The 12,119-nt window shown below is 36.0% G+C and overlaps 1 protein-coding gene across 1 annotated transcript in view; it reads right to left on the bottom strand.

The window, feature by feature from the left end:
- The window catches only part of LOC130584612 (protein furry homolog), a 141,041-nt gene that overhangs the window by 80,184 nt on the left and 48,738 nt on the right, over nucleotides 1–12,119 (bottom strand). Inside the window, exons 4-10 of the mRNA XM_057384698.1 lie at nucleotides 7,260–7,399; nucleotides 5,281–5,371; nucleotides 4,817–4,896; nucleotides 4,620–4,700; nucleotides 2,950–3,118; nucleotides 507–599; nucleotides 314–412 (exon numbers count right to left, since the gene is read on the bottom strand). Coding sequence (XP_057240681.1) covers nucleotides 314–412; nucleotides 507–599; nucleotides 2,950–3,118; nucleotides 4,620–4,700; nucleotides 4,817–4,896; nucleotides 5,281–5,371; nucleotides 7,260–7,399 — 753 coding nt within the window. The remainder of the gene's footprint in view (nucleotides 1–313; nucleotides 413–506; nucleotides 600–2,949; nucleotides 3,119–4,619; nucleotides 4,701–4,816; nucleotides 4,897–5,280; nucleotides 5,372–7,259; nucleotides 7,400–12,119) is intronic.

Here is a 12,119-nt window from a genome sequence, read left to right as displayed (position 1 = left end):
CTCTCTTGACAAGAAGTGAACTCTATTCTTTCTCCTCTTCTCCTAATGTTTACACATTATAACTGAAAAAACCTAACCATTTAATAATCACAGAACCAAAAGCTAAAAACATGTTTGATTTAGACTAATTTAGATCATATAATGAGTAAAATATGCACAGTTATTTTTTGTGAATAATAATCTTTCCTGCAAATAGAAATGTATTGGTTACAGCYGAATGCAGATAAAACATTTTGCAATTTCCCAAGAGCCTTGGGAAATTTCAAACATCTGTGACAAAGAATTTTAACCTCTGCTTCTTAGGATTACTAACCAATGAGTGCTTCTTTCGTGATGAAAGTTCAAGCGTTGTATCATACAGGCTTTCAACAAAGTTCCTCAAACAGGGGACATTCACTTCATTTTTAACAGCCTGAAAGAAAATTTCATGTTAATAAAACACTATTTCACAAGCTGTTTTATCTAATTTAAAGAAATTATGCAAACAACATCAAAAATAAACTCACAGCAGCTACGGGGATAAGAATTTCAACAAACAGTCCTGCCAGTGCATGCTTGATATCTTTGTCTTTAACTTCAAGGAAATAATGTGCACATTCCTAAATAAAAAACAAAACAAAACAAAGCAAAACAAGAAACATAAATTGCATATCAGCTGGAATAAAGACCTCTAAATGTTTGCTAAATGCACATCACRTGTCAGTGACTATTTTTATCCTGCAAATCCCACTGAAAATGTTTGCCTGTTAACATCCAAATCTGCATTTTGCAGCAAGCACAAAGCAGGACATAAGTCAAGATCAAGGAGCTGTTATTCTAATCCAGAAACTCTCCATTGACTCCAGCTGTGCCTGGTGGTGTTTTGGGCTGGAAATGGAGTTGGATTCAGGGACTGATGTCATGCCCTCCTCGTGTATATCTTCAGGGGCAAAACTAATAGTCAAAATGGACTGCTTTACACAATGCTTTGAGAGGCAAGAAAAGCAACATAATTGTGTGGTACTATACACAAGGCACAAGGCTGAACAATCTTAGTGTAAATATTTTTGGATACATTTCATTGCTAGGACTCATCGTGTATTAAGGGTCAATATGGAATTGTGCTATGTGAGGGGAGAACCACCACAATATCCATCCTGTAACAYAGGATTAAGAGAGAAAGCAAAAAAACAGAGTTTGTCCTAAACATGCTGCAAACTACTCTCCACACAGCTGTATAACTCAGGAAGTGAGCAAGGGGAGATAAGCATCCACCCACTTGTGTGTACAATTTCTCTGAATGACAAATCCTTTTGTCCCATTTACTTCTCCTCCAGGTTCAAGGCTCAAACAGCCCCTGGCTTTATAAGGAAAGACACACTGCCCATTTTTCCTGCACATTCAGTTTACAATTCAGATCATGTGCATTTTTCTCTCATGTGCAAACAGGATTATACAACCCATGGCTTCAGTCACTCCAGCCAGCCTTCCTGAGCCACTTCTGCACTCTTCAGGGGAAGACAGGCTCTTCTGGAGCTCACTCCTGAAATTAGCTCACCCTTTGAAAGTGTCCTTCTCTAGTACAGCAGCGCTGGTGTGACAGAGGTTTTAAACAACATTGCATGGAGATACTCAAACTGCCCAAAGAGTTGAAATGTACTTCACCAAACCGAGCAAATAAAGTTTTCCCACATGCATAATGCATCTTATGATGCAGAGTAGTAAATACCAGAATTCATTTAGTGCTGAGATATTGTACCAGGGATCCAAATTTTCAATTCTACTATACAGGAGTTTTACCACAGATTTCACTAGCAGTGAACACTGGATAAAGCTKTGCCACAAATGCATCCACTCATCAAGCTAAATGCACTGAACATGCATTACTTGGATATTTTTCCAGCTCTGGATAACTTAGTTGTAGTGGACACATATGTGCTAACATAATTAAGAGTAAGGTAAGAAGAAAAATTCCCTTTTTCTATGTTGTTTAATATGTCTTAAATATGCTATTGAATATGGTTTCAAATACATTGCAAAGCTAAAATAGAATGTGTTTCCTCTTCAGGACTTAAGAGAAATAGCTCAGTGTGTCAGTATGCCTGTATGTTTGTATTCCAATGCCAAATTCTTACTTGTGGGCATCTAACATTGATTTTTTTTCTCCATTTACACCATCAATAAATTAATCTTTGCATGGAGTTTAATATAAAACATTTATTTTACTGGGTGAGTGGACACAAGCCACGTAACCATGAGGGTGATCCCAAGAAAAAACATGGGACTAGAAAGATTAAGAAACTTGCTAGTGGGAACAGAACCAATTTTACATTACCAGCAAGAATGTTGAAAAATGAAATAGTTTCTTGCCTTTAACAAAAGGATGTAATCTATTATTTTAAAGCATTGATTGTAGTTAAACTTTGCTTTGTACTAGTGAATTTTAAACCAGGAGGGTACAGAAGGCACCCTACAGGAAGCAGGGTGAAGGTGTGGTGGAAGGAGAGAACATATCCAAAGGAAATTCCATCTGGCTTTTGCCTCAGTTCTCTCTTCCTCAGTGTTTTCTTCCGTCAGAAGTTTCTCTCATTTCTGGTGCAGCTATGTCACTGTTGGAAGATTCACTGTGCACGCAGTAAGCAGCTAGGGAGACATGCCTAGGCAGGGTCACAGGGCAAGTGACAGCTGTTGGGACAGCGGAGTGGAAGGTCTGGGGTCTACAGAACAAAACCTCTTCCAGCTAGAGGGTGAGGTGTAAGGACTAGAGGTATAGGAGTGATGAAAAGTTGGTGTGGAAGGACACACTCCAGAGATTGGAGCACTCACGTGTTCAGAACAAGCAGAAGGCAGCTGCACATATGTTTATGTGGAAATGATGCATGGAAAATCTCCCAAAACATTACAGAAAGAAAAAGGTTAGCCCATTCAAAAAAGGTCTGCAAACCACAGCTATATCCTTAAGAATTTTACCTGCATAAACTGAAGAGAAGCTTCAAAGTCCTCCACAGGATACATCTTAATGCGAAAGAATTTCATTCCCATTATAAGACTGATAATGCTTTGAACTATGTATGGGCTTTGTTCTTTATGTCGCAACTCTTTTAACTCTGCCATAAATTTCTTCTTTACTGCGGGAAATCTAGAAATTCAGATTGGTTAGCTCCAAAAAGTTCAAAATCAACATCTGAAATGTGAGGTATATAAACTGGGAAAAACCTAAAGAAGATAAAACTTAGGTTGTATAAAAACACCACTGTACTCAGTATGGGAATAATGTTTTTTTTGTTAGCTTTCTTTCACTTCTAACAAACTGGGAAAATTAAGCATACAGCCTGATCTTAGTACTTTTAGATAACCACATCTTTCAAATTATTTTATTACCATGCACCTCTTTYGCATAAAAGCTAACAATATCATTAAAACAACCCCTTCACATGCTTTTCAAAATTCCACAATGAAAGATAGCTATCTTGCAAGTACATGCAACATTTTCAAATGAAAATGTTTATATTATAACCTGAAAATATTCAGAGAGGCAGTTTCTTCCTTCTGTATTTTTTTCTAACAGCCACTATAGTAACACTTAAGCATTAACGTGGGGTTACAACATCTATAACAACTTGGAGTAGAGGGGTCTGTGATCATTTTTAGTTTACCCCACAAATCTATTGAAAGTGTCTTTGGAGACAAATGGTCCATAAAAATGATACATGGAAAGAACATCCAAGAGGACCTCCTGCCCTTTTTGAGACAAAAGAAAAAGAATGTAATATTCGTGGGTAGGCATAGCATGTAACAGCCTTTTGCTATCACCTTTGATAGGCACCATGTTTAGCTGGAAGAAGTCCTTCAGTGGCATCCTACCAAGGCCCTTCAGAACTTTGACAATTTGGATCCAAATTCAACTTCTCATTTAGCCTTTTGAAGACCAGGTAAAGTCTTAGCTGAATTTTTACAACTTCCAGAAACTCAAACTGTTTCAGCCACATCAAGCCAAACTGATTTGTATTGTAGACCTGAGACACCCTCAGCAACACCACAATTACATCAGGGCAGTAAATTCCATCCTCTGCTTAGTTTGTGGTGTAAGTCTATGATGAGATGTTGTATTGGGTTCATGAGTTTCTGAGGTTGACTGCTTTCAGATCCAAAATTTAAGATCTGACCCACAAAGTCCTTTGTGTCATCTGCTCTAAGAAAGAGAAAGGGTTCAGAAGCAGATGTATTAAGTTCTGAGCTGAAATAACTGCAGAGAGCCTCAATACTGTTGCTATGTAGGATGGCTATTTATAGGTTTGCCCAGCTAAGGAAAAAATAGCATCTAGGAAAAAAACCCCAACTAGTTAAAATAGCTCTCTTCAGCCCTTTGGGCTTTCTACAGACGTCATTGCTGAGATAAGAAAAATATTGCTTTTGTAGTTGAGTTGAATTTATTCAGTATCACTGGACCAGAGGCAGAAAGCCTGTGGTTCCCTAGAGGCCTATGTTCTAGAAAATCTGGATAAATAGAAGGCCAATGAACTGAAATTATTTCTTTCTATACAATATTTAAAGAAAGTGAGAAAATCAGAATATTCACATGCTAAGCAAGTAGACTTCTTCATATTTATGGAGGAAATAATATATTCAAATTTGCTTACTTTGCTTGAGCTAGAACACCTATTACTTCTGCATACAAATCTGCCACAATGTGCATATTTCCAGTGTTAGGACCAAGGTACCTAGCAAGAGACAAGAAAGAATTATCAGCTGAGAAAGCATACTGTTTAAACCACAACTATTAAAAAACCAAGTAAGTATTTTTTTCATAGAATTTCTGCATGAAAAAGAGCCTTACCCTTCTTTGAACTTGAAGTGCTTGAAAGCCAAGTTAATAACATCGTTTACCAAACTGTCTATTACAGGATGAAGTGGAATCTGAAAATACAAAATAAAACGTAACAAGTACACACATATTACACTAGTGCCAATATTACTCATGGGTATCATGCATTCAGAAATATATAAGTTAAAATAGCGTGTAGCTAACAAAATAGCTAAAATGAGCGAGCCATTTAATGACTATTTAGTTTTGAAGATAAATACTTTAACTACAACGACTTGGCAAAGTAAAGTCTGTATGAGCACAGAACACTATGTGTCCTACAGGTGCAAGTAAGACAGCAATGAATAAGCATGCARAATGTACTTCATGTTTTTATTATAATCTTAAAGATGCAAACAGAAAGAAGAATCCCAAAACTGACTTGCATTGGTAATTTCCATAATTTATTAGCTAATGGATAATTTAAGAACTCATACCTGTTTCAAAACTTCTATTAATACTAAAGAAAAAATAGAATCAATAGCCAGATCTCTCCTCTCCATTAAATAGTCCCTCTGCTGCTCATCACTGCAAAATCAAACCAAGAAACAATATTTTGGAGATGTGTCATAATTCATATCATATGCCTTCTTCAATCACACAAATACAGGTAACAGGGAATTGTGTTCTACCTTTTAAACTGCAGCCCAGCATTCAAGAAAGTAATGCACTGTTATGCTCTTAAAACCTGAGATAAACAGACCAAAACTAACTTGCTACTGTGACGTTCTTTCAAATGTTTAAATATCACTATCCATTTCCTCCCTCTTTTTTTCCAGTTGAAGATGCACAACAACAAAAAATCAAAACAAAACCAAGGAAACTTGTGTATTCTGTATTCTAACAAAAGGATTTAATTTCAAATTCCTTGCTCATGACACCATTTAGACCATTCTTAACTACACTTTGGAGGTAAATGTAACTTTGTGCTATCAAGTTCATATTTAGACTCGTCATGAATTTGGAAAAATGCCATAAAAGCACCAATAGAGAATTCACAACCAAATTACATTATCTTTTAAAAACTGTTTCAGTGTTAATTTTTTAACTTTGGCAGCACTTGTCAAACATTGCAAACACATTCCTTGTACAGAACAACACAGCAGAACAAAAGTCTGAGCTGAATAGCCATAATAGAAATACCAAAAATTAACTATTTAGATCACCTGATCAGAGATGCAAAGTGTATTGAAAAGAGAACATGAAATATATTTTTTGTAAAACTGAACATTAAAGGAACAGCTCTGCAGTCTATTTGAAGCATTTAACATGATTTCAGTGAGATTTTTGTGTAAATTTAGCACTATTCTTGCAAACATTGAGAGTTCCAGTGATTTCAATTATACTTATGTGCTAGTAGTAAAACAGGCATTTAAGAGTAYAACCTGATCAGCGATGAAGCAACTTATTTACATTTTGGTTTCCTTTGGTTTTACATTAAGTGGAGGAAGGACTGGTTATAAGTTCTTTAACACTACAAATTGACAGAGCGGCCTTGTTTCACTGCTAAGCTGACTTTCGAATAAATTTTGGATGGAGTTCCCAAAGGTATCTATTTATGAACAGGTAGTCATGGAACAAGTCGAGAGAAAGATGAAATTCAAGGCAGAGATTCATCTCATCCTAAAGCAGACATCCAACTGATGAACTGTGTCTTCATGCAGCCTACTTCTACTGACATAAGGAGTCTGAAACATTYCAAATCAGGTTCATTTCCACCCTCCCTTGCTACTGCCTCTTTGTTCCAGCAACTATTGCTTTTTGTAGTCACTGGGTTATAATATAATATGAAAAATTGTCTGTGCATTTCTGAACACCAGCAATGRCATTGTTGATTATCTTGCTGCTTCACTGAAGTGTGCAAATGAAGTACTGAAATAATTCAGAAAAATCCCAAGTTTGAGGAATGTATCTGAATCACTCTGACAGACCTTAATATAACGAGGACCAATCTGCTGCCTTATCACTGAGGAACTACTGATATAATTATTTTTGTGTTTGTTGCTTCTAAGAGGTAGGTTGCTAAGACTCTGACTGATTCTCAAGTTTTTGTATTGAGGAAAGGTGTATGTGAAATTTTTATGTGTAAGCAGAACACTATGTAAGAGAAATTCTTCCAAGTGACACAGAATTGTTGCCTAATCGCTAGAGTAAGCACAGTTTATACAAACCAGTATTTAAATTACATGAAAGCATCAGTAAGACATCAGTAAGACAAACACAACAACACTGTTTTACTTGAACTATGAGGAGCATGACTTGAAAGACACAATTATTCCATCCATCAAGAAGCTAAGAGAAGAGTTCCAGGAACAAGCAGAAAAAAGACACAACTTTCAAGCAACTGTTACCTCACAAAAGCTGATGGGTGACACATTTTACCTTAGAATTTATTTATGCATATTCAAAATCATACCTTTTGGATTTAGTGCTTGTTCTTGGTCTGTACTCATGAGATTCATCTTCTATACCGTTCTGCCTTTTATACCAATCAAACAAAGTGCGCAGGATAGAGGGTAAACAATATTCTGAGAGTGAGCTCATTGAGCTTATAACCTATAGGGAAAATACAACAAAACAACAAATGAAATGCTYTTCAAGTTTCCCCTTGTCCTTAAAAACAGTACTAATTCAATGGCTTTTTCTTGTTTTCATCCAATTTTTGAGAATTATGGTACAAGCAGTGACTTAATATTCTGCATTTCCTGCCTTTACAAGATGTGGACGTGTGACACGTAGAACGTGGTTTAGTGGTGGACTTAGCAGTGCTGGGTTTGTGGCTGAACTTGAGGATCTCAAAAGTCTTTTCCAACCCAAATGAATCTATGATTCTATAAAACATAAGCAGAAATGCAACACTGGAGTGCATGTTGATGCAGTCTTTATATTGCTGATATAAAAACGCATTAAAATTGTGTGTCACTTCTTATGACATACCAGAAAACCAATTTAGCTCTTCAAGCAGGTTATTTTGATTTGTTACACAGTGTTGATTTGAGTTCAAGCTTGTTGTAAAGAAAGAAAAAGTAATGAATCAGAGGTACACTCTTCAGGGATTATATCTGACTACTGGATATCCCTGCTGGAAACTCAGAATATACTGAGAAACACCATAAGTCCTGCAATAATTTTAATCAACTGACCATGCATATGCATACATCTTACTCTTAGGCTCACACACCTGAGGGCTTGACCTTCTCTTTTATATATAGGAAAATATTTCGTTTCCTGTGTTTTCRTGTGCACAAATAAACAAAACATAGTTTAGAATTATTCCTTAAAAGTTCCTGATTAAATAGCTCCAGCTAAGAATTATCCTTAGAAGTTCCTGATTAAGCAGCTCCAGTGGCATGCTGGATAAGAAGATTACGGCTCATTCAGTATTAACTGTGTCACCAATTACAGAAATGTTACTGAGCATGTTGGACTATGACTTAAACTTCCTATTATAGGAAGCCATAAAGATAAAAAACATGGAAAGATCAAAAAGTAGGGGGAAACCTTCCCCCCCCCCCCCCCCAATATTATAGAAGAGGATAATACATGTATTGCAATGGAATGTTCATTACAACTACACCATTTGTGGACATTCTAAGAAAATAGAAAACTATTTAAAATGGGGAAGAAATCAGTGACCTGGAGATTTTTGACTACCTCAAGATCATGCAGGGCTTGATCCTGTGAAGTGCTAAGTATCAGGAGTGAAGATCTGAAGGGTGCATTACATGCCAAATACACTAATTTTGTAATTATGTCAGGTTTATCCCCCTGCTTAAACTCAAAACAGCACGTTTCAATGCTTGTGGAAAACCAATAGCGTTTAATGTCTCATATATAACACCAAATTTGTGTTAATGCTGTGACTAAGACAAGAGCAAAATTGGCTGACCAAGCATCTTACACACAATTCCCAAATATTACTAATGGCTTAAATGAGGACTTTTGTGGATGACACTTAGTCTAGATGACTAACTCTGAACCTCTTTTGCAGTTTTTCAGCCTCAGCATTTAACCAATTCACAGTGGCGCTGTGAACTGAGACACTTTGAGGATGAAGTATTATTATTCAGGCATTATGGCCTAAAATTAAACATGGTGCATTAGAAAGATGTAACAACTGCTCCTATAAGATTAAAAGTTTCCATAAAAGTAATACTTGGGGAAAACTTTCAATCTAGTGTTTTTGCAATATATTTTATTACCTGAAATATGAAACAAGTTGCTGTGGAAGATGTCATGAAGGCACTGCTTGCAGCACTGACAGGAGGCCTTTCATGAAGGATTACTACAGGACTTCAGGCTCAATTTTACCAAAGCCTTCTAGTATTAAGGCTTCAGATAAATATTCAGAAGAAATGAATCACCTGTTGTCAGGGCAACCTATTCACTACGAACTCACTTCTCTGTTTTCCAAAACGTTTTATGAAGCTGGCACAACACTGCTTGTTAATGATGAGATATCATGAAAAAGGGTTTGCTAGGGAAGACAAGAATAGAAACATAAAATCATAGAATCACTGAATGGTTTGAGTTGGAAGGGACCTTAAAGGTCATCTAGTTCCAACCTCCCTAACATTGGCAGGGGCAACTTCTACTACACCAGGTAGATCAAAACCTCAACCCACCTGGCTTTGAATGCTGAAGGGATGGGGAATCCACAGATTCTCTGGGCAACCTGTTTCAGTGTCTCACTGGCTCCACAGTAAAAAATATCTTCCTTCTATTTAGTAAAAATTGCCCCTCTTTTAATTTAAAGCCCTTAGCCTTTGTCCTATGTCCACAGGCTCTACTAAAGAGTCTGTCCTCAAATAGACCTAAATATCCTTTCATAAATCACAATATTTAACTATAAATGAAAAGTTGTTTYAATCAAGTCTTCCTGCATGTTCACGGACATATTTATCAAATATGCTGTCCTCTAAACCCCAGCTATACAACTTCACCAAAAAAAGTCAAAGTGATTCCTGGTAAATCTTCTCATGCCATACTTTCTTTGCTGAATTTAAAGTGTCTCTCTTCATTTGGGATAAAAGGTCAATATAGTTTATTTTTTTCCTTTTTTTTTTTTTTTTTTTTTTTTTTTTTTTTTTNATCTTTCTGTCATTGCACTTTTAAGACAGGAAGGAAGGGTGGACTGGGAAAAGACATGGCTCTCAGGGAACAGGAAGGGAGGGAAGTCTAGCCAGTGTGCCAATTACTCAACCCTTTCATTTACTGGAAGTAAGTCCAGGAGTGAGATGAATTCRAGCTCTGTGCTGCTCCTGAAAGAGAGTGCACAGATGTACAAATATGTCCTTGTTGGACAAATGATCATATTCTTCCATCAGAAATGAACTACTTACGGTATAGCTTAAGGATAAGAAAGCTACACAAGTAGGGAGCTGTTTAAAACCTGTGTTTACAGAGCATAAAATATATTTTATCTGAATGCTTAATATTTGTTTTGGACTAAAATGGAGGAGTAAATTTAATAAAGTTCTGCTCAGATACCTCACTACAAATTATATACTTTGATAAAAGTCTTGCTATATTGTCAAAATACAAGTATAGGAAATGTTTCCACTAACGGCAAATTGATGCTGATTACGTTTTTTATTTCATTTATGAATTTATTTTTGCTTTAACAGCAAATATATTCAAAACTGCACCCAATTTCCAACAGTATCACTAATTTTTTTGGCCCAGCAATTTCTTTGTATACCACATATGCCAGTATGTATGTTGAACGGGCATTTTATTGCCATTTCAATAAAGTAGATTTGCAGTACTTCATTTTGCACAGTGTTGGTTTATTTCTCGTAAATCTATTTTTCGCACAATGTCTGTATATTTTATTTTCAAAGTTGTTGTGTAGATTTTTATATTTTAAATTTTTAAGCACAAGTGAAATTTTACATTTTCTATCAATGCTGCTGAATGCATTTGTGATTGTGGATCTCCTATCATTCACATCTTTGTTACAAGCTTTTTTTCTGGATGATTCTATGAAGTTAAACTTCCCTGGAAATGGTTAAAACTGTAACTATTCAGGTTGAACTCACTAGTTCACTCACATTTGTGTCCTCGACTTTGTGAGCCAAAAAAGAAAGTAGGACCTTTTACTACCATAATTTTGTGGATGGGTAATTTCAGTTATCTTGTTTATGCATTACCAATGTTTATAGCTATTTTATTGCCAGCATAATAGTTTACATGAAAACCCATTTATTTTTAGTGGACAGCAAGCTCAGTTTTGAAGGTGTTACCTTTAATTTTGCCTTCAGATGTACTTCTTTATAGACTGCTTGAACTCAAACCTCTGACCAGCACCCAAAGATTGTTTTATGACCCCATGACCACAATTTCTTATACTCCTCTACCACGTGCCCTTTGCTGGTAAAAAGGGACAATGTGTAAAACCCAGGGAAAGGGAAAACACAAAAGGGGCCAACTGCAATGCAATGACATTGTTATCAGTATTCATTTAACAAAAAAAAAAGATAAGAATTATTACCAGCATATCATTAATCACTTTTAGGCTGTTATAAAATCATTAGGGTGCTGCTTAGTGTCTCATTTATTTACTGCATTTTCCACTTTTAAATTATGATTATTATTCCTTTTAGTTTATTTTTTTTTTTTACTGTGGCTGATCTTTTTTTTCATCTCCTAAAAATATGTAAAAGATTAAATGTTTCTGCTTTCCAATCTATAGTCTCCAACCCAATGTACTTTTAAGAAAGGAGCAGTAAAACTGAAGCTTTTGTGCAGTTTATGCTGGAACTCCTGCAAGAGGCACCTCATATAGATAGCTTCATATGAAAACTAAGTCTTCCTGTTATTTTCACTTCCATGGCCAAAACATTACATTCTTTTTGTGGTTTTATATGGAAAACTGTCAGTAGCTCAGTCCAAGATTACACAGTGCCCTTCTTCTGCCTCCAGTGTTGTCAGTTCATGGAACATTCATACACGGTGGTAAGAACAAAAGATACATAAGTAGAGGCTGAGAAAAGAGTAATCAAAGTGTTTCCTTAGGTGAGGGTAAGCCTCTTGGAGAATTATGGGTTTTTGCTAGCTTTTGATCTTTTCATGTATTGCAATTTCATGGTTTCCTGTAATAGGAAGTTTAAGTCATAGTTCACTAGTACAATGTTAATAACATTTCTGTAATAGGGGACACAGAGCATGCTAATACTGGAGCAGTAAGCTCTTTGTTAACAGGCAGCTAGAGCTGTCTAATCAATGACTTTCAAAGCATGATTTTAAATATAACAGAAAAATATTTTAAGCCATA

Source organism: Malurus melanocephalus, unplaced genomic scaffold (assembly GCF_030028575.1).
Source record: "Malurus melanocephalus ecotype Western Australia unplaced genomic scaffold, MMel_1.1 scaffold_735, whole genome shotgun sequence".
NCBI lineage: Eukaryota > Metazoa > Chordata > Aves > Passeriformes > Maluridae > Malurus > Malurus melanocephalus.
The sequence above is the reverse complement of the archived record's forward strand: the minus strand, read 5'-3'. Positions and strand labels throughout refer to the sequence as shown.